Here is a 23,147-nt window from a genome sequence, read left to right on the forward strand (position 1 = left end):
CCATCACCTGTGGTGAAACACCTTTCTTATCAATTAACTAGCTCACCACAGGTAAAAAAGGGGCATACTATATGGGCCAAGTGGTTCTCGCAGCTGCATTCAAAATGGATTGTAGTGGTGAGAGCCTATGTTTGGGAAGACCGGTTAGGAGACTATTACAATAATCAATGCGGGAGATAATGAGAGCATGGATTAGAGCAGTGGTTCTCAAACGCGGTCCTCAGGACCCCACACAGTGCATGTTTTGCAGGTAACCCAGCAGGTGCACAGGTGTCTTAATTACTCACAGACATTTTAAAAGGTCCACAGCAGGAGATAATTATTTCACTTGTGATTTTGTGAGGAGACCTGCAAAACATGCACCGTGTGGGGTCCTGAGGACCGAGTTTGAGAACCTGTGGATTAGAGTTTTTGCTGTGTCTTGTGTAAGATATGGTCGTATTTTGGATATGTTTCTTAGATGTATGTAACATGATCTTGAGACAGATTGAATGTGGGGATCATGTCCCCCTTTCCCTTATCTGGTCCAAACTATACATATTGAGATTTTTTTGTCTTTCTCTGTATGTTTTGTGATGTAGGTCATGCACCATTTTAGTTGCCCTTCTTTGTACAGTCTCTAATATATTAATATCCTTCTGAAGAAACAGTATGGCCTCCAAAACTGAACACAGTATTCTAGATGAGGCTGTAGCAATGACCTATACAGTGGCATTATTACTTCTTTCTTTCTGCTGCTGATTCCTCTCCCAATGCAGCCAAGCATCTGACTAGCCTTCTTCATTGCTTACCTGCCTTTAAGTCACCTAAAATAGTGACTCCTAGATTCCCTTCCTCATCAGTAGTTTCCAGTATAGTGCCATGAATAATATATTTAGCCTTTGGATTTTTGAGACCCAAGTGAATGATTTTGATTTTATTGGCATTAAACTGTAATTGCCATGCTCTTGACCATTCTTCTAGTCTACCTATATTCTCCTGGTGTGTCTATCCTGTCGCATACCTTTGTGTCATCTGCAAAAAGGCATACTTTCCTTTTAATGCCATTTGCAATGTCACCAATAAAGATATTAAAAAGCACTGGTCCAAGTACAGATCCCTGGGGTACTCCACTGGTAATATTTCCCTCCTGTGAATGCACTCCATTTACTACAACTCTCTGTTTTCTATCCTGCAACCAAGATCTTATCCATTCAACCATCTTAGTATCCAATCCCAAGCTTTCGAGTTTATTTAGCAGTCTGTGATGTGGGACCCTAGGGTAGATAAAGCGCTTACACGTTTATCAAAACAGGTGGCACTACCGTCTCCGGATACGGCCGCCCTAAAGGATCCTGCCTATAGAAAGCAGGAAGCTACCCTAAAAGCTATATATACACACACGGGCATTATATTGCGACCAGCGATTGCATCAGCATGGATGTGCAGTGCTGCTGCTGCGTGGTCAGATTCCCTGTTGGATAATATTGATACCCTAGATAGGGACAATATTTTGCTGACAGTAGAGCATATAAAAGACGCTGTCTTATACATGCGTGATGCACAGAGGGATATTTGCCGGCTGGCATCAAAAATAAGTGCAATGTCCATTGCCGCCAGAAGGGGGTTATGGACTCGACAGTGGTCCGGTGATGCCGATTCAAAAAGGCACATGGAAGTTTTGCCTTATAAGGGGGTAGAACTGTTTGGGGATGGTCTCTCAGACCTCGTTTCCACAGCTACGGCTGGGAAATCGACATTTTTGCCACAAGCTACCCCACAGCAAAAGAAAGCACCGTATTATCAAGTACAGTCCTTTCGGCCCCAAAAACACAAGAGGGCTCGAGGCGCGTCCTTTCTGCCGAGAGGCAAAGGTAGAGGGAAAAAGCTGCAGCATACAGCCAGTTCCCAAGAGCAAAAGTCCTCCCCCGCGTCCGGTAAGTCCACAGCATGACGCTGGGGCTTCACAGGCGGACCCGGGTACGGTGGGGGCTCGTCTCAGAAATTTCAGCACACAGTGGGCTCTCTCACAGGTGGATCCCTGGACCCTTCAAGTAGTATCTCAGGGGTACAGGCTGGAATTCGAGACGTCCCCCCCCCCCCGCCGTTTTCTAAAATCTGCCTTACCAGCAACTCCCTCTGCCAGGGAGGCAGTGTTGGTGGCTATCCAAAAACTGTATTCACAGCAAGTGATTGTCAAGGTACCCCTCCTTCAGCAAGGAAAGGGTTACTATTCCACAATGTTTGTGGTACCGAAACCGGACGGTTCGGTGAGACCCATCTTAAATTTAAAAGCCTTGAACACTTATATCAAAAAGTTAAAGTTCAAGATGGAATCGCTCAGGGCGGTTATTGCGAGCCTGGAAGAGGGGGATTACATGGTCTCCCTGGACATCAAGGATGCGTACCTACATGTCCCCATTTACCCCCCTCACCAGGAGTACCTCAGATTTGTGGTACAGGACTGTCACTATCAGTTCCAGACGCTGCCGTTTGGGTTATCCACGGCACCGAGGGTCTTTACCAAGGTAATGGCCGAAATGATGATACTCCTTCGCAAGAAGGGAGTTTTAATTATCCCGTACTTGGACGATCTCCTGATAAAGGCGAGGTCCAAAGAACAGTTGATAGTGGGGGTAGCACTTTCTCGAGAAGTGCTACAACAGCACGGCTGGATTCTCAATATTCCAAAGTCACAGCTGGTCCCGACGACATGTCTTCTGTTCCTGGGAATGATTCTGGACTCTTTTTTAGGCAGGGGGAGGAGACAGGGATATATAAGATAAGCAAGAGAGGAACTCGGGGGGGAAAAAAACAGGGGAAAGATAGACGGAGAAAGAGAAAAGCAAGGAGAAAAACATGCAAGCCAATGCCTCAGCCTAAAGAATCAGGGCAGTCAGAAATGAAGATTTTTAATTTAAGTAATCACATTTTGGCCAAGGAAGAAATCTCCCTTTTAGAGAAGGGCCTAAAGTATGCACCAGCACTTCCCCTCAACAAATTCACGACTTTTGTAGATTTGCACAAATTTATAAGAAAGATTAGTATTAAGAAATTTTTTATTATGAAAGGAGAGGAAGACCTTACAGACTCAACTACACAGAGTACCCCTTTTAAACCTAAGTCAATTTTTAACCCAACCTTTGTACGGGGGAATTTTATTGAAACGTTTTTAAAATTAGTATCTGATGACATACAAGAAATGTCAACGAAGGTCCCTAAACCAAACCTTACATTTAAGGAACGGGAAGCACTTAAGACCCTTAGGGACAATGATGATCTGGTTATAAAACCGGCAGACAAAGGGGGAGGTGTAGTTATAATGACAAGAGATGATTACGAAAGGGAAGTTTTACGACAACTCGAAGAGGGCCAAACATATAAGAAGTTGAGGTCGGACCCTACGAACAACATAAAAAAAGCGTTGTTTAAAATGGTGGAGGATTCCACCATGAGAGATATTCTCACAGAAAAAGAACAGAAATTTTTATGTATAGAAGAACCTATTATTCCAGTCTTGTATATTTTACCCAAGGTCCATAAAGACCCAGTAAAACCTCCGGGCCGCCCTATTGTATCAGGAATAGGCTCAATTACCTCCAATCTTTCAGAGTTTATCGATTTTTATTTACAACCCTTGGTTTTTAAGAACAGATCACACTTGAAAGATACGAAAGATTTTTTAAATGTGATTGCAGATATACAGTGGGAAGAGGGACTTCTGCTAGTGACGGCAGATGTGAGGTCCCTCTATACAATTATAGAACATCAGGCAGGCATAGAAGCCCTTACAATAGCTTTAGGAAAAAGCGAATTGGAGGAAGGACTACAGGATTTTATTAGGAAAGGGGTTTTATTCATTTTAGAGAATAATTATTTTTCTTTTAACAATATATTCTATCTGCAAAACATCGGGACAGCCATGGGCACCAGGTTCGCCCCAAGTTATGCCAACTTATTTATGGGGCAGTGGGAAGATGATAACATCTGGACCCACTGTCCGTTTGGGGCGAACCTGGTGACTTGGAGAAGATACATAGACAATGTCTTTTTTATTTGGAGAGGGGGAGAGGAGCTTTTAGATCAGTTTTTTAATTACCTCAATACCAATAGTTTGAATATTTTTTTCACATTTGAGAAGAGCGATACTAGAATTAATTTCCTAGATATCACTGTATTTATAGAGAATGGTAAAGTTCAGACCATGAACTTCAGGAAACCTACGGATTCCGGCATGTACATAGGAGCAACGAGCTGCCACCATCCGGACTGGCTGGGTTCAATCCCAGAAGGCCAGTTCCGGAGGTTAAAACGTAACTGTACAGAGGCACAGGTATATGAAATACAAGCAGAAGCTATGGCAGCTAGATTTACAGCATCAGGTTACTCGAAGGAGAAGATTGACAATGTGAAAAATAAGGTAGCCCTTATTGATAGAGATCAACTACTGGTATCGAAAGAAAGGGAGAAGGGAGGAACGAATTACGACTGGGCATTCGTCACATCCTTTACTAGTCAGTACAGGAATGTGGAAAAATCATTAAGAAAACATTGGGAGATACTAAGAAAGGACCCCATTATTGGAGGAGAGATCCCGCCAAAACCCAAATGTATCTTTAAAAGGGCGCCCAATTTAAAAACTAGTCTTGTTAAGAGCGCGCAACCTTTGAAGAAGGCAATGAGCACGATAAAATCCAAAGGATTCTTCCGGTGTGGTTTATGTTTGGGATGCCGTGGGATACCAAACATCACTAGCAAAACGACAGAAATATGCATTAATGAACATGAATGCAAAATAGATGATTTTGTAACCTGCAACACTTCCAATGTTGTGTATGCAATTGAGTGTAAATGTGGTCTATGGTACATTGGCCGGACCTCAAGACCCCTCAAAGTCCGCATTAGCGAGCATTTGAGAAATATTAGGAATGGTCTCACGACCCACGCTTTATCTGAACATTTCAGAACACAACATCAGAGTAGTACCTCTGGAATAAAACAATTTTGTGGTCTAAAACATGTCAAAGGGCACTGGAGACGAAAAGATATTGCGTCCCAGTTGGCCAAGACCGAGATGAAGACCATTTACAATTTAGGCACTTTAAAACCAGGAGGTCTCAACCAAGATTTTGAGGTGAAGTGGTTTTTATAATTTGATTTTTAGTCCTTATTCTAATATTTTTAATTTAATATATTTATATGTTTTATACGTGTGGTCTAAATATATAGAATTTTGATATCTGATGTATTTATAGGTTAATATGGGTAGTTTTAATTTTTACTGTACTGTATCACTTTATTATGTGACTGGACTGTATATATGGTGAAAAGATATCCCAATTCCATAGGCAAACCCGCGTCCGAAACGGAAAGGAATGGACTTACATCACCATAGCAACAAGGACGAGGCTCTACAGACGTATGAAAGCGGGATGACGTATACCGCTACGGGACTTGCTTCCGGACTGGAAGCATGGGTCTCTATGGCAACGAAGACGCTTTTTGGACGCAGGAGCTTTCATGGAGCGGGATGACGTATACCGCTACGAGACGTGCCTCTAGACCGGAAGCACGGATCTCTATGGCAACGAGGATACTTTTGGACACAGGAGCTTTCATGGAGAAACGGGTTGCTAGGACAATGGGGGAAGTGACGTTTAGGTCCAGCAAAGGACCATGGGACTTGAGGTGATTATTGTATAGGGTCCAGCTGGACCTACTGGACAATGATTGGACACAGACTTAGTTAAATATGGAGAGTCAGAAGGAGAGTGACATTGCACTATCTGCACCTTGAAAAAGACCCCAGCCCGGGGTGGAAACGCGTTGGTGAGATCCAGAGGGGGACTACAGCGTTTGCAGTGGAGTGGAGACACGGTTGTTATATCATCTGACCGATTACTGGGGGAAGTCCGGAATCCCCACAGTTTGATCTCTATGCCTATTTAGAACTGTCTAACCGCAGTTCTGAAACATCTGGTAATTACCCACTGCACCTGTTGTCACTCCAGGATTTGTGCTATTTCACTCTGATTGTTTTATTTTGTTTCATTGTTGTGTGATAATAAAAGGGTGTTATGCTATACATCTTTTTTTCCTCCACATGATTCACTGTGAGGATGAATAGATAAGGAATACGCCAGACCCTGAACGACTATACATGAGCGCTGGTTAAGTGTTATTCTCCATTTCTCTGTATCACAGACCAGAAAAAAGTGTTTCTTCCAGTGGAAAAAGCAGAGGAGTTGTCATCTCTAGTCAGAGACCTCCTAAAACCAGGACAGGTGTCGGTACATCAATGCACACGAGTCCTGGGAAAAATGGTCGCTTCGTACGAAGCAATTCCATTCGGAAGGTTCCACGCAAGGACTTTCCAGTGGGACCTGTTGGACAAATGGTCCGGGTCCCATCTCCAGATGCAACAGCGGATAACCCTGTCGGCAAGGACCAGGGTGTCGCTGCTGTGGCTGCAGAGGGCTCATCTACTAGAGGGCCGCAGATTCGGAATACAGGACTGGGTCCTGGTGACCACGGATGCCAGCCTTCGGGGCTGGGGGGCAGTCACACAGGGAAGAAATTTCCAAGGACTGTGGTCAGATCAGGAGATTTCGCTTCACATAAATATTCTGGAGCTAAGGGCCATCTACAATGCCCTAAGCCAAGCAAGGCCCCTGCTTCAGAACCAGTCGGTACTGATCCAATCAGACAACATCACGGCGGTCGCCCATGTAAACAGACAGGGCGGCACAAGAAGCAGGAGGGCAATGGCAGAAGCCACAAGGATTCTCCGATGGGCGGAAAATCATGTGTTAGCACTGACAGCAGTGTTCATTCCGGGAGTGGACAACTGGGTAGCAGACTTCCTCAGCAGGCACGACCTCCACCCGGGAGAATGGGGACTTCATCCAGAAGTCTTCCAAATGATTGTACACCGGTGGGAAAGACCACAGGTGGACATGATGGCGTCCCGCCTCAACAAAAAGCTAAAAAGATATTGCGCCAGGTCAAGGGACCCTCAGGTGATCGCTGTGGACGCTCTAGTAACACCGTGGGTGTACCAGTCGGTTTATGTGTTTCCTCCTCTGCCTCTCATTCCCAAGGTACTGAGAATAATTCGAAGGCGAGGAGTGAAAACTATACTCGTGGTTCCGGATTGGCCAAGAAGAGCTTGGTACCCGGAACTTCAAGAGATGCTTTCAGAGGACCCTTGGCCTCTGCCGCTCAGACAGGACCTGCTGCAGCAGGGGCCCTGTCTGTTCCAAGACTTACCGCGGCTGCGTTTGACGGCATGGCGGTTGAACACCGGATCCTGAAGGAAAAGGGTATTCCGGAGGAAGTCATTCCTACCCTGATCAAAGCCAGGAAGGATGTTACCGCGAACCATTATCACCGCATTTGGCGAAAATATGTTGCGTGGTGTGAGGCCAGGAAGGCCCCAACGGAGGAATTTCAACTGGGTCGATTCCTGCATTTCCTGCAAACAGGGGTGACGTTGGGCCTCAAATTGGGGTCCATTAAGGTCCAGATTTCGGCCCTGTCGATTTTCTTCCAGAAAGAACTGGCTTCCCTGCCTGAAGTTCAGACTTTTGTCAAGGGAGTTCTGCATATTCAGCCTCCTTTTGTGCCCCCAGTGGCACCTTGGGATCTCAATGTGGTTTTGGAGTTCCTGAAATCACATTGGTTTGAACCACTTAAGACTGTGGATTTGAAATATCTCACGTGGAAAGTGGTCATGCTGTTGGCCCTGGCTTCAGCCAGGCGTGTGTCAGAATTGGCGGCTTTGTCCTATAAAAGCCCTTATCTGATTTTCCATATGGATAGGGCAGAATTGAGGACTCGTCCTCAATTTCTCCCTAAGGTGGTATCAGCTTTTCACTTGAACCAACCTATTGTGGTGCCTGCGGCTACTGGAAACTTGGAGGATTCCAAGTTACTGGACGTAGTCAGGGCCCTGAAAATGTATGTTTCCAGGACGGCTGGAGTCAGGAAAACTGACTCGCTGTTTATCCTGTATGCACCCAACAAACTGGGTGCTCCTGCTTCTAAGCAGACTATTGCGCGCTGGATTTGTAGCACTATTCAGCTGGCGCATTCTGCGGTAGGACTACCGCAGCCTAAATCTGTAAAAGCCCATTCCACAAGGAAGGTGGGCTCTTCTTGGGCGGCTGCCCGAGGGGTCTCGGCTTTACAACTTTGCCGAGCTGCTACTTGGTCAGGGGCAAACACGTTTGCAAAATTCTACAAATTTGATACCCTGGCTGAGGAGGACCTGGAGTTCTCTCATTCGGTGTTGCAGAGTCGTCCGCACTCTCCCGCCCGTTTGGGAGCTTTGGTATAATCCCCATGGTCCTTACGGAGTTCCCAGCATCCACTAGGACGTCAGAGAAAATAAGAATTTACTCACCGGTAATTCTATTTCTCGTAGTCCGTAGTGGATTGTCTGCAATACTTGTAAATAGTTATTGTTATACAAATCGGGTTATTATTGCGAGCCATCTGTTCAGAGGCTCCTTTTGTTATCATACTGTTAACCGGGGTATCCTATCACAAGTTATACGGTGTGATTGGTGTGGCTGGTATGAGTCTTACCCGGGATTCAAAATCCTTCCTTATTGTGTCAGCTCTTCCGGGCACAGTGTCCTAACTGAGGCTTGGAGGAAGGTCATAGGGGGAGGAGCCAGTGCACACCAGATAGTCCTAATTCTTTCTTTAGATGTGCCCAGTCTCCTGCGGACCGTCTATTCCCCATGGTCCTTACGGAGTTCCCAGCATCCACTACGGACTACGAGAAATAGAATTACCGGTGAGTAAATTCTTATTTTATTCCATTTTGGAATAAGGCTGTAACATCACAAAATGTGGAAAAAGTGAGACGCTGTGAATACTTTCCGAATGCACTGTATATAGAGATCGCAAGTAAATACACCTGTGTGCTCCTGATAGGGAACAGATATAAGAACCATCACTGTAAACAAAGCAAAGTGTCTGATATCCAGGTCATTAAATATAAAGTTACATAAGCAATGTAGCTACACCCTTCATACAAAGAGAAATGGAAAGTGCAGTATGTGCACTAGTGGGTTAGAAAGCCCAGGGTACTATGTGCCCCTATGATAGAAACATGGGGTGTCTGATACACAGATGGGAGTGACTCCGCAGGGGACCAAGTACAGAGGGCCTTATTTAGGCCTGATTGCAAAAGAAAAATCTTTCTCTAATGGGCAAAACCACGTGCACTGCAGGTGGGGCAGATATAACAAGTGCAGAGAGCGTTAGATTTGCATACCTCCCAACATGACCCTCTCCAGGAGGGACAGAATGCTCTGCTCCTGGACTTCCTGGAGAGGGTCATGTTGGGAGGTATGGATTTGGGTGGGTTATATTGTTTCTCATACCTCCCAACTTTGCCGGCATCCAAGGAGGGACATGAGCGAGCGCCTCGGGCGCTCTCTCAAAATTAGGTGACGAGGCCTACCGAAAAGGGGGCATGGCCTCACGGCAAGTGCCGTGATCGCAAGCCATGCCCCGTTTTCGTCATTATGGGGGCATGGACAGCGCTGTGAGAGTTGAGTTGGGACATACATCCCAACTGTCCCTCTCTGCCAGGAATAGACGCTATTCCTTGCATCTATTCACTGCTGCTCTACTCAGAGCAGCGAGTGACAGGGAGTGATCTCCCAACTGTCCCCCCATTTGCGGGACACTGCGACCCACGGGTGAGACAGCGGGATAGACTGTGAAAAACGGGACTGTCCCGCCAAAATTGGGACAGTTGGGATGTATGGTTTCTGTGCAGGGTAAATACTGGCTGCTTTATTTTTACACTGCAGTTTAGATTACAGCTTGAGCACACCACACCCAAATCTAACTCTCTCTGCACATATTACATCTGTCCCACCTGCAGGGTACATGGGGCCTAATTCAGGCTTGTTCGTAGCAGCAAAATCTTTCTCTAATGGGCAAAACCATGTGCATTGCAGGGGAGGCAGCATACTTGCCTACCTGACCCTCTCCATGAGGGAGAAAATGCTCTGTTCCTGGACTTTCCTGGTAATGTATGATTGCCATCACCTGTGGTGAAACACCTTTCTTATCAATTAACTAGCTCACCACAGGTAAAAAAGGGGCATACTATATGGGCCAAGTGGTTCTCGCAGCTGCATTCAAAATGGATTGTAGTGGTGAGAGCCTATGTTTGGGAAGACCGGTTAGGAGACTATTACAATAATCAATGCGGGAGATAATGAGAGCATGGATTAGAGCAGTGGTTCTCAAACGCGGTCCTCAGGACCCCACACAGTGCATGTTTTGCAGGTAACCCAGCAGGTGCACAGGTGTCTTAATTACTCACAGACATTTTAAAAGGTCCACAGCAGGAGATAATTATTTCACTTGTGATTTTGTGAGGAGACCTGCAAAACATGCACCGTGTGGGGTCCTGAGGACCGAGTTTGAGAACCTGTGGATTAGAGTTTTTGCTGTGTCTTGTGTAAGATATGGTCGTATTTTGGATATGTTTCTTAGATGTATGTAACATGATCTTGAGACAGATTGAATGTGGGGATCATGTCCCCCTTTCCCTTATCTGGTCCAAACTATACATATTGAGATTTTTTTGTCTTTCTCTGTATGTTTTGTGATGTAGGTCATGCACCATTTTAGTTGCCCTTCTTTGTACAGTCTCTAATATATTAATATCCTTCTGAAGAAACAGTATGGCCTCCAAAACTGAACACAGTATTCTAGATGAGGCTGTAGCAATGACCTATACAGTGGCATTATTACTTCTTTCTTTCTGCTGCTGATTCCTCTCCCAATGCAGCCAAGCTTCTGACTAGCCTACTTCATTGCTTACCTGCCTTTAAGTCACCTAAAATAGTGACTCCTAGATTCCCTTCCTCATCAGTAGTTTCCAGTATAGTGCCATGAATAATATATTTAGCCTTTGGATTTTTGAGACCCAAGTGAATGATTTTGATTTTATTGGCATTAAACTGTAATTGCCATGCTCTTGACCATTCTTCTAGTCTACCTATATTCTCCTGGTGTGTCTATCCTGTCGCATACCTTTGTGTCATCTGCAAAAAGGCATACTTTCCTTTTAATGCCATTTGCAATGTCACCAATAAAGATATTAAAAAGCACTGGTCCAAGTACAGATCCCTGGGGTACTCCACTGGTAATATTTCCCTCCTGTGAATGCACTCCATTTACTACAACTCTCTGTTTTCTATCCTGCAACCAAGATCTTATCCATTCAACCATCTTAGTATCCAATCCCAAGCTTTCGAGTTTATTTAGCAGTCTGTGATGTGGGACCGTGTCAAAAGCCTTACTAAAGTCTACATAAGTTATATCTACGGCTTTTTCTTTATCTATTACTTTAGTCACACAGTCAAAAAAGTCAATAAGGTTTGCTTGACACGATCTCCCCCAGTGAATACATGCTGTTTGGGATCCTGTAAATTGCTGGATTTGAGATAATCTACAACTCTTTCTTTTAAGAGTGTTCCCATCAATTTCCCTACTACTGATGCAAGGCTCACTGGTCGATAGTTGCTTGCCTCTTTCTTGCCTTCACTTTTGTGCAGTGGGACTACATTCGCTCTTTTCCAGTCCACTGGAATTACTCCTGTAGCTAGTGACTGGTTGAATATAAGCTGCAAAAAGCAGGGACAGCCTGCCAACTGTCCTGATTCTGGCGGGTCAGTCCTAGTTTTGAGAGATTGTCCCACTCAGAAGTTTGTTCCAGCTGCATTAACAGCAGGAAGGTATGTCCCTCTACACCTGATCAGCTCATCAAGGTGGCACTGCCTGCACCCAACAGTAGGTCTTGGAGCACGGCCCATGTATTTTTTTTTAAGTTCAATAATTTTTTATTGATTTTGTTGTTTTCCAAGAACCATACAATAAAACATAACCTAGTACTGCAATGTACAAATACTGCACATATCATGAAACCGCAGTAGTTATATAATAAAACAATTATACATATTAAGTCTTATTTATCAACTTTGTCTGTACATAAACACATAGATTTAAACAAGTATGTAATATCACCGGTCAGGACCTCTAGTTCAGCAACCCTCTAATACCATAAGCTATTTAGTTATGCATAAACGGTGAATCCAGTCATTTATCCGATATTTTATAGTATTTGGCCTCCGCCTGTCTTGAGATATATACATATTTTTCATGTTTAATTACTTCATTAGTTAGTGATATCCATTCTGCCGTCCCAGGGCCAACCGAGGACATCCATGATCTAGCCAGAGAAACCTTTGCCAGCATACTTAAGTTAACAATATATCTCTGGGTTGGCTTGTCCAGAGTATCATCCGCAAAGGCGGCTAAGAGGCATACTGACGGGGTGCATGTCGCCCGAGGTATTCCAGTAGACGACATAATCTTTAAGATTTCAGACCAGAATGCACTAACCACTGGACAATCCCATATTATTAAGTGCCAAAAGTCACTCTCTAGAAAACCACATTTAGGGCATCTGGAGTTCTCCCTACCCCCTATTTTAAATAAACGTACAGGTGTCAGGTAGACTCTGTGAAGGATAAATAACTGGACCTGCTGAAACCTGATAGAGGTAGAGGATAGACGGGGGCTAGTCAAAGCAGCCTCCCAAACGTCTTGTGACAAAGGGTCTAAGTCGGTCTCCCATTGAGTCCGGAGGTGAGGAAGATCATCACTATGGTGGGCCGTAAGCAAGCTAGAGTAGATCTGAGATACCAGATGTGTGCTACCCAGCGATTTCATCATTTGCTTAATAGGGGATTCCTGAAATGTAACAGAGTTATCTGGGAATTGTGCGGTACAAGCGTGCCTCAATTGTAAATATCTAAAAAAATATGTACATGGAATAGCATAATCAAGCTGTAATTGGGAAAAAGTTTTAAATACAGAGTCTGAGTACAGCTGGCCAATAGAGGTGACACCCCATCTGCTCCATATTTCATGGAGCTGTAGTCCTACCAGCTCCACAAGACCTCTAGTACCATCCAGTGGAGTTTCCGGGTCCCATGCCTCCATTTTCAAAAGAATGTTAGCCTGTTTCCAAACAAGTATTGCTTGCTTAAATATCGGCATTTTAATTATCCCAGTATTGCCTGTCAGTAAGCAATGTAAGGGCGTCTACCCCGGTGTCATTTCAGAGACTATCAAAGTAGGCAGAGCCAACCCAGACACATTTAATTACAACCCAATCTAACACAAGCGCCAGTTGCGCAGCATAGTAGTAAAATTTAAAAGAAGGCACCGCCAAGCCCCCACAATCTTTCGTACGGGTCAAAGTAGCCAGTTTAATCCTTACCCGCTTACTTGACCAAATAATTGAAGACAGTAATCCATCTATCCTTTTAAACATGGCTTGGGGAATATATACGGGGGAATGCTCTAGTACATATACCAACTTAGGCTGTGCCGTAATTTTGATAAGGTTAATGTGCCCAGAAACCGGGAGCGGGAGTCTTCCCCAAATAGATATTCTGGACCTCAAGTAGTCCAGTTGAGGTTGTACATTAAGAGCTATGTATCTAGACGAATCATTAGAAATCCAGATGCCCAAGTATTTGAATACCTCCACCCATTGAAGCGGGAGAGGTATTAGTGGAAACTGAGGACATAACCCCGCAAACGGCATAATACAAGATTTGTCCCAGTTAATCAATAACCCGGAAAATTTCCCAAACTCATTGACAATATCCAATATTTTGGGCAGAGAATTAACATAGTCAGATACAAACAAACGGCCCATGTATTTGAAGGGAATAGGAAACTGATGGAGAATAGCCTATGATGCACATGCTCACTCTGGTGACAGGTAGATGTATGAAGCAGTGATAAGAGTGGAGAAGTGTGCCAGTGGAGAAGTGAGCCAGTGAAGAAGTGTGCCATTGCATCCAATCAGTTTAGAAGTAACCATTTATCCAGTGCATTCTCTAACATTATACGAAGCAGCTGATTGGTTACCGTGGCAGACTTCTCCACTCTTATCACTGCTTGATACATCTACCTCATTGTGTTGGAACCACTTCATAGGAACTGATGTTGGGGGGTGGACGCTACAGTATATGTATTAGCCTAAGGAAGATAGAATGCTTAATCAGACATGGGTTCCATTCCGACCATGTTTATTATATAGGCTTCCTCTGAATGCTCTGGAATCCTCCTACAAACCGAAATTAATTGGGAGGTTAATGGGGCTTCACACAAGCTAGTGTATGTGTGTTTGTGTGGTGGGGAATTTAGGCTGTAGGCTCCACTGAGACAGGGAGTCAATAAGCAGTGTGTAATATGCTGGCACTATACAAATACTACAATACTTATATCGTATAATACTATAATAATAATAATAATTTTATACAATAATATGCTTGATGGTCATGCTTTACTGACAGCTTGATTCAACAGCCATACACACTGCCATCTTTATAACGGGCACAGTGTGTGCGGTGAACACAGACACCCATTGTTTTCAATACTTACCTTCCAAAGTCCAGCGTCTGCAGTAACAGCGCTATAGAAATTACCAGGAAATGGACGCGAATGGTAATTTTTCGGCATTTCGTGCATGTGCAGTAAAATAATCACTGGGAAAATGCCCGCTGCGCCATTTTCCCAGAGACCTGTGCATGCGCACTAGACTCCGGGACAGCGCTAGGCTCCCCTAGTGCCCAGAGTCTACAGCGCAGCCAGCTAGAGAGGAGGGGGCCCAGACGGAGTTTGCACAGGGGCTGCCTCCTCCCTTGGAGCGCCCCTGGCCATACGATTTACTATTAGGCAAAATAGCCCTTATAATCTAGGCATTTTAGATAAATACATTGTTATTAAAGGCTGTCCCTTTGATACAGATAGTTCTATCACAAAGTGTGATATACAGCAACACGTGTGGCATTTGTGCCATTTTAATACATACCCCTAATGTATAAAATCTAAGAGTATCAGTGCCTGCTCGCTCTAAATAATTCTAACCTTCCATAAGCAAACCGTCTATCTTTATGGTGGTCGCCAAATGTGTCCCAAAGCCTTAGTGAGACGCTGACATCATCCACAACATCCCGCGACCGCTCCAGCACCTAAAACAGGAAAAACAGAATCTGAGGAAGCGCTAAAAAATAAACAGATAACATAACAATAAAGTGAATAAAATACAAATTAAATGGATGCAATGGGCGGGATTTAATGGAGTTCGTGTTCGCCCAACGTGCGCGATGCCGGCTTAAAGCTGACTTTTTTTTAAATTGGCAGTCATTTACTAGATGTAACCATGCTATGTAAATGAATGCCCCTTTAAAAAAATCCACGTTCATCCGGCATCCCGTAGTTCATCGGACTCCAATACTTCCCGCTTAATATATATTTTCCTGTATTAATACAGTACCAAAGCATTCCACAATCACGGACATAAATGTGCTTATGTAAGTGAATCGCATCTCTACACAGAATTTTCTACTGGGCACGGTTGTGCACATATAAACCGACACTCACCTCTTGGCACACCCGGTACTGATCTATAGCCCATACAGTTGGCACATGTGTGGCAAGGAGCTGATACTGTGTCAAGGTGGCATTACATGCTCGTGCGCAGATCAGGCGCGTTTTACCAACAGCATTGTCTCCAACCACCACGCATTTTATTGTCTCAACGTTGGGACGCTCATAATCCATATCAGTGTCCAGCAGCTGGGATCTAAGGTGGGTGAGAAGAGGGAAAACAAAGTGAGGGTGGATGGCAGTGAGGCAGATTCCATAGAGATTACAAAAAAAGTATCATCATCATCACTTTTAAGTGTATTAGCATCACCACATAACACCCAAAACCCTTTTACTAAGGGACACAGCCCCTACACATACTGGTGGCTACCATTTTGTGACCTGAATCCATATTTGTGAGACTACATTCTATCAGTCCTGGAGATGATGATGCCCAGTGATGTCACTGGTTGGTAGTGAACCAATGAAACTCATGACTCATCGATTTCTCCCACAAAATGGCTGCCTTTACCGGGTCTCGTTCATAAAGTGCAATATAACTGAGGCACAGCGCAGTATACTTTGATATGTGCAGGTGCAACCAGTTTTGCTCCAAAATACATGGGTTTGCATTGTGAAAAAGCGGAGTTTGCAAATAAGTCTGTATTGATGGTGGGCATTTCTTGTTCACTACAAGGGGGGTATTCAATTCAAGTCGGAACTGCCCTCTTGGCGGAAAGACGGCAGTGTCCAACTTTTTTAGGTTGGATAGTGTTCCGACCTATTCAAGTCGGCAATTCTGATTTGTCGGAAAACACATGGATCGGCGGATTAGCCACAGATCCACGTGTTTTGTCGGATTCACGGCCAAATCTGACAGGTTTTAGCCCCGTTTTCGACAATGTCAATCTGACTTTACAAAAAGTCGGATTAACATTGTCGAGAACGGTCAAATACGACAGGAAAGGATCCGACAAGCATTGAATACACCCCAAAGTCTGTAGAAGGAGCAATTCAGTTTACAGAGACCAGGGAAACATGAAGGGGGTAAAGAAGGTGCATTTTAGTAAAGCAATTTACTGTGTGGCACGGCCTTATCTACCATACAAAAGAACATGACATTAGCACCAGTGCAGAGGTGGCAGAGATTGGGGCGCGTCATATACCTATAACAGGATACATTCTGTGGCAACCAGTAGCACTGTAAAGTGCATTTCCAGTTTTTTGTTTTCTCAATGTAAAAGAAAGCTGTAAGAACAGCAAAATGCCCCATGTAATAAAGGAAGTCTGATGTCACCTTGCTCTCAGGATTAATTTAAGTCTTACATGAGGTGAAACTGAGCAGTAATTTAGCAGAAAATCTGAAGAATTTAATTTAGTAAAATGAACGATACTAAAGTGGTTGGAGGTTAACACGTTACACCGACGCCCTTGCACAGTTTACCACAACCCCACAAACCTAGGTGACCTCTGGCTAGTGTAATACGTGCTGAGAGGACACTCTGGGTGCCCCAGTGCAATTCACAGTGCACTATCTGAATAAGACCCATTGTGTGCAGCCGGCAGGCACACAATAACACTTTCTGATTCTGCAGTGTAACTGCTAGCAATAAGGTTTGCCCTGAGACCCTGAAAATGATTGCAATGCCCATGTCAACAATGAAGACACCCACTACCCAAGGATCAATACTTTGTGAGGTTTGAGTATGTGTGACCAGCGGACGGGACGCTGGCAGTCACAATACCGACGCAGACATCCTGATCTGTAAAATCCCAGAGGCGAGTAAGTTGCCTCCCCCTTTCCTTTAACCCCTATCCCTAGCCCACCCTTCCCACAGCCTAACCCTAACCTCCCCCCTTAGTGCCAACCCAAACCTCCCTTGGTGGTGTCTAAACCTAACACCCCCCCACCCCACTCCCGGTGGTTCCTAACCCAATCTCCCCCTCTCTGCATAGCCTAACCCTAACCTAAACTCCTCCCCACCCCCACAGCCTAAACCTAACCCCCCCTCCCCACCCTCGGATGGCACCTAAACCTAACCACCCCGACCCACCATACTTACAGTCGGGATGCTGGCTGTCGGGATTCCGGTGTCCTGACCCTGTTGGGATGCCAGAATCTGCATTCTGACGGGTATCGTTATTCCAGCGTCAGTATTCCGACAGCCGGTATCTTAACCGCATCCCCTATGTGATATGCCTCCTCTGCAAACAAGATGGCAGCTGAGCAGTTCTAAATAAAGATAGCCCAAGATACTGGCATTGGGGGGACATTATATAATGTGAGCACGCTGTTATTAGATGTATAATAGACATCTGTGCAGTTATGTATAGGGAACCAGGCTCACGTTTAGTTCTATCATTTAGGAGTCAATGTTGTGACTGATGGTGCGTCGATGGTGGAATGATGGGATCCACCAGTGCAGTGGAGCATTGCTCAGATAGGCAGGGTTTGCTCAGCCTGTCACACGGGAGGTACACAGGAGGAATGCTCAGGCTAGCATTTGCATATTTCCGCACCTGAGTAATCGCAGCCACACATGACCTGCCTGTCCCTCTGAATCAGGCCTATGGCTTCAGTATGTATTATATCACCGTCTCTCATTATATTAGGGGGGCACTGATAATATATATAAAAAACCTCAATCCCAGCACTATTAATTCTACAGGCTAATAATAGGAAAATAGGTTATAATAACACACTGTGGAACACCATATCCTTCCCAAGGGCAATTAGCCCAGTTAAACAGTAACAGTAATAAAGCTATTTTCTAACCTCATTTAGACTGCGCAGGAATCAGGCCACAGTCATATGACCAGAGATCAAAGTTCGGGTGCACAGACACCACAGAGGCAATAGCGGTAGAGAAATCGAAAAGGTAACAACTACAGACATGGGACATAAATACACACATGCACAATATCAAGACCCCCGTAAGATGAAAGCCTGTACACCCCAACACACAACACAGTAACGTGACACTGCACATGTTGCGCTAATCCCAACAACTGCCTACACCACATCAGCGCAGTCACACACACATCGGATACTACACCCAGTCGCAGTAAGGCCTGGTCCCATACATGGCAGCCATGGTGACTTCACTCGCGCATCCTCTATGAAGATCTGGAAACGACAGGCTGACTATGGGTGCCCAGGTATATAAATATATATGTGAATGTCAGTCTATGTGTGCATTTATATCCATCTATAGGGGCACGTGTCTGTGTCCTCATCTGCGAGTGCTGGTCCTATCCTTTGGGCATTTGTGTCTATGTCTCTGCAAATACAGATGTGCCTGTATCTGTGTGATGATCTGTGCGTCCGGATGTGTGTGTCTGCGTGTGCGTGCTCATACATGAAAGTGTGTATCTCTCGGTGCTCGTGCTGCTGGTAGAATGCCTAATGATTTGTTTATCTCTAGAGCAGCAGATCTGTGCTATGTATCTATGTATGTTTCTGTGTGCATGCTGCTGTCCTGATAGCTCAGTGTCACATTGTCAGCATATGTGTCAGTGCAAATGTATCACTGTGTACCCCTGGTCCTTATGTGTGTGCCCCGTGTATGACGGTGTCATTGTGAGAGTGTATGTAGCTGTGATGGGCGCAGGTTGCGATTCCTCATTTCCAGATAGGAGGTGTGTGCTGTGTATGTGTGTGTCAGTGTTTCTAATGAAGGGGTGGCATTGACTGGAAGGGAAAGTCTTGAGTGCCACCTGCAGGCCCCATTGAGTAATACACACAGGAGAAAATCCAGATGCTGCACCTGCTAATACAGTATATGCACACGACTAGAATGTATTCTCCTCTATTTCAATAGGGTGACCCATATTATCCCTTTTACCTGGGACTCTCATAGATTACACAGGTTCTGTGGCTGATTAAAACCAGCTGAAATGTAGGTTTGAAGTCAGCCAGCCACAGATCCTGTGTAATGTATGAGCGTGCCAGGTAAAAGGGATAATATGGTCACCCTAATTTACAGACCTGACAGATATATGAAAACAGTGAGACACAGAACATGCTGAACCAATGCTAATAGATACTAACATCAGAGACATCAAGCTTCTTGTGTGTGTGTCCCAGGGTAATCACCTGGCTGCATTATGAAGAGTCAGGCTAGTGCAGTCATTATACAAACGCAGATCATCAAACAAGGAGGTCAACATGTATAATAAGGGAAAAGCAAATGCTGGCTGCGCATACATACATACATACATACATACATACATACATACATATGGCTGCAGTGAGCACATACACATACAATAGGTCATTGGTTCTCAGTCATTTCACACCTTTGCATCCCCTGGCAGCCCATTTGCATTAACAATACATTTGTATTGAATAGAATTGCTCTTAGTTACAAGGTTTACGAGCTGCTATATAAGCAATAAATGTGCTATAAACAAGATTTTTTTTTTAAATAAGCACAAATAGAATGAATTGTACATATATATTTCTCACATATTACAATTTGTGACAATAAAACTATAGTCACATGCTTACTCTTCCAGGGATACAGGGATGGGCGCTTTCATATTGTTCTCATGGTCCTAGTGTCATGAGTGGGGCTAGAGATCTCTAGGACACTGCATACCCCATGGGGTCAATTTACTAGGTCGATTTTAAACTTTCAAATCGACAAATCAATCAACATCAATGTTGTGTTTCAGGGGCTAAATTGCTAATTTACTAACAGACATTTTTTTTTAATATAAATGTTTAAGTGTTAGTACAGTAAATGTACAATTTAGCCCCTAAGACACAACATCGATGTTGATCAATTTTTAATGTCTTTATTTTTTTATCAAATTGCAATTGATTAAACTTGACCTCAAGTAAATTTGGGTGTGTATCATTAGATCGACAGTGTCTAGGTCGACAATATTTAGGTTGACCACTATAGGTCGACAGTCACTAGGTCGACAGGGTCAGAAGGTCGACAGGGTCAGAAGGTCGACATGTTCTAGGTTGACAGGTCAAAAGGTCGACATGAGTTTTTTATGGATTTTTTGGTGTCGTTTTCTTCGTAGAGTGACCGGGAAGCCCAATTAGTGCACCGTGTCCCCTCGCATGGCTCGCTTTGCTCGCCATGCTTCGGGCAAGGTGCCTCGCTTCGCTTGGCACAGATTACCGTTCCAATCGTAGTCCACGTGGATCGTTAAGTATGAAAAAATTAAAAAAAAGGAAAAAAAAAGGAAAAACTCATGTCGACCTTTTGACCTAGAACATGTCGATCTTCTGACCATGTCGACCTAGTGTCTGTCGACCTATAGTGGTCGACCTAAACATTGTCGACCTAGACACTGTCGATATTCAGACCGGATCCCAGTAAATTTACCCCTGTGTCAAATTATCAATCTGGATGTCCCCTCCTGCCATGACAGAAAATGTTTCAAGTACCTGTGAACATCACAGCGATTCCCCACTAATACCCCAGGTTGGGAACTACTGGCAAAGGTAATAAAATACTGTACGTTACATGTAATCATATGACCAGCATGCAACCTCTGTCACTTGGTTTGCCAGCCTGTGACCTCCATATAGCCTGGGCCCCACATTGGTCACACTATGTGATGAAAGCAGGATATCCGGCAATGTCAGTGAAGGTTATGCCGGGGTACATGGGGGAAAAGAGTGACTTTACTGGCATTTCCCAAAAGGGTGTCTTCAAATCCTGAAGGGAGTATCTACAGTCAGGAACCCCACCTCACCTGAACCATGGGAATAAATACATGTTGGAGATTCCTCTTTGCTTAACAGGAATAGGAGGTATTCAAATAGATCTGATTTTTTTTTCCGCCTAGGTGAAAAAATTGGACTTTTCGCTATTTTTAAAGCAAATGGGGATTTGAGGCATTTTTCGTCAGTTACTTTTCACCCCCCCCTAAAAAAGGTGAAAAGGGCATTAAAAGGCATTGCTGAAAATGTCCTAAAAATGGGCGAAAACAGCCCGCAATTGAATAGGCAGGGGGGGGTGGCGAAATCAACAGCTCCGAGATTACCGGAGCTAGTTTAATACCTAGTTGAGCTTACAGTTTCCACTGAACTGTCTGGCTCCGGAAAAAGGCAGCAGATATTTGCTGAAAATGACTATTCATGTAGCCACCAAACGACTATTCATGTAGCCACCAAAAACAGGTGCTGATTGGATGCTGATTGCTGCTCTGTCTGGCAGGATGGAGAGCAGCGGATCTACACTGACCAATGCTCATACATCATCATCAAAGTTTATTTAGTATATAAGCCGCCACAAGTTCTACAGCGCCAGACAATGTCGGACTAGGGCATGAAGGGCCCACTGGGGGGGGGGGGGGGGTGAGCAGTGGTAGGGGCCCATGTTTAGGGGTGTGGTCATTCTCCAGAGGTGGGGGGGTGTCCAGCCTCCACAGAGGCTTGGCTAACCATTAGAGAGTGCATGGTCTGGGCCAGGGACGTGCAGTCAGGGGAGGCAGGGGAGGCAGTGCCTCCCCTGTCATAATCATTAAAATAATATAAAAGAAATACTTATGACACAGATTCTGTGTCATAAGTATATGCATTAGGCTTTATATTATTTTAATGATCTTGGGCTCTATATATTCTTTATAAATGAGTTTAGGAGGCAGCGCTGTCGGTGCCTCCCACTGTCAGTGTAAAGGGAAGGAAGCGGGGAGGCGGGACAAAGAATTGGGCAGTAAAAGCCCATTAGAAAATGCAGCTGAAGCGGCACTTAGTGGAAGTGCCGCTTCGACAGGGGAGTGACAGGGGCGTGCTTTCAACCCATAGCACGCCCCTGTAAGAGTGACCAGCAGCGGCAGCGGTGGAGCAAGAAGCCCGGAATCAGCAGAGCGGGAGGGGAGCTGTCCCGGAGCGCAAGTCTCTGTCCCGGCACTGCAAGTGGTGTGAGCGAGGCGCGCCTTCTCCTTGTCCCTCCGCCGCCGTCGTCCGTGAGTCCCGCCGCCGCCATCCCTTCTCAGCCCCAGAGAGCAGCTTCCTGCTGCCGCCGGCTATCTTCTGCTCTAAAGGGCTCCGGAGCGTCGCCGCAGCTGTCTTGTGGATGGTGGATCCATAGGTGTGCGCAGCACATTTTATTAGGGGGTGCACCGTCAGAGGTGTGTGCCTAGCACCGCCTTTTGGGCGTGTCTAGCACCATCTATTGGCGTCAATGCAATATAAAATATCCACCCTTGTGCCAATCCTAATAAAGCAGTTACATTGTCAGACAAACACCCCTGATGGCACTCACTGCAGTTACCCTGCTCGTCCTCAGCCTGGTCTGGCTGCCCCTCTCTTTCCCCTGCAAGCTGCAGCAGCTTACTTACAAGTCAGTCACTCACTGACACTGACAGTCACAGACTAGTACTGCTGCTGCTGCTGGAAAAACTACTGACGTGTTAATGCTGCTGCCGGCCGCCTGCCAGTATTGATCTTGTCTTCCTAAGAGGAAAGCTGGCTGCATGCTGATCCTCATCAGTGTCTGGCATTGGCATAGCATAGAAGGAGAGAGGTGAGCATGTGGCAGGTGTGATGGGTGGGCGGTGGCATCCTTGATTAACCCAGGCGTCCGGTCAGTAATGCAGTCCTGACAGGGTGCAGCGCAGAGGGGACAGTAATCAGCCTGCTCGGCGATCGCTGCATCAGGCATGTGAGATCGGGTTGCCAGTCATTAGGGGGTGCCTGTGCGCACCAGGCACCCCCC

The 23,147-nt window shown here is 45.1% G+C and overlaps 1 protein-coding gene across 6 annotated transcripts in view; it reads right to left on the reverse strand.

Annotated features, from left to right (window-relative positions):
* RHOBTB2 (Rho related BTB domain containing 2) overlaps nucleotides 1-23,147 on the reverse strand; it is an 85,404-nt gene that overhangs the window by 36,544 nt on the left and 25,713 nt on the right. For 2 of the 6 annotated variants that reach the window (XM_063931774.1, XM_063931779.1), the window contains exons 2-3: nucleotides 15,478-15,679; nucleotides 14,962-15,065 (exon numbers count right to left, since the gene is read on the reverse strand). In XM_063931774.1, the coding sequence (XP_063787844.1) occupies nucleotides 14,962-15,065; nucleotides 15,478-15,679 (306 nt within the window). Of the gene's footprint in view, nucleotides 1-14,961; nucleotides 15,066-15,477; nucleotides 15,680-18,238; nucleotides 18,349-18,504; nucleotides 19,137-23,147 lie in introns of those variants that run through there. The other 4 variants (XM_063931776.1, XM_063931777.1, XM_063931775.1 and 1 more) reach the window with 4 other exon arrangements.

This window comes from Pseudophryne corroboree, chromosome 6, assembly GCF_028390025.1.
Source record: "Pseudophryne corroboree isolate aPseCor3 chromosome 6, aPseCor3.hap2, whole genome shotgun sequence".
Taxonomy (NCBI): domain Eukaryota; kingdom Metazoa; phylum Chordata; class Amphibia; order Anura; family Myobatrachidae; genus Pseudophryne; species Pseudophryne corroboree.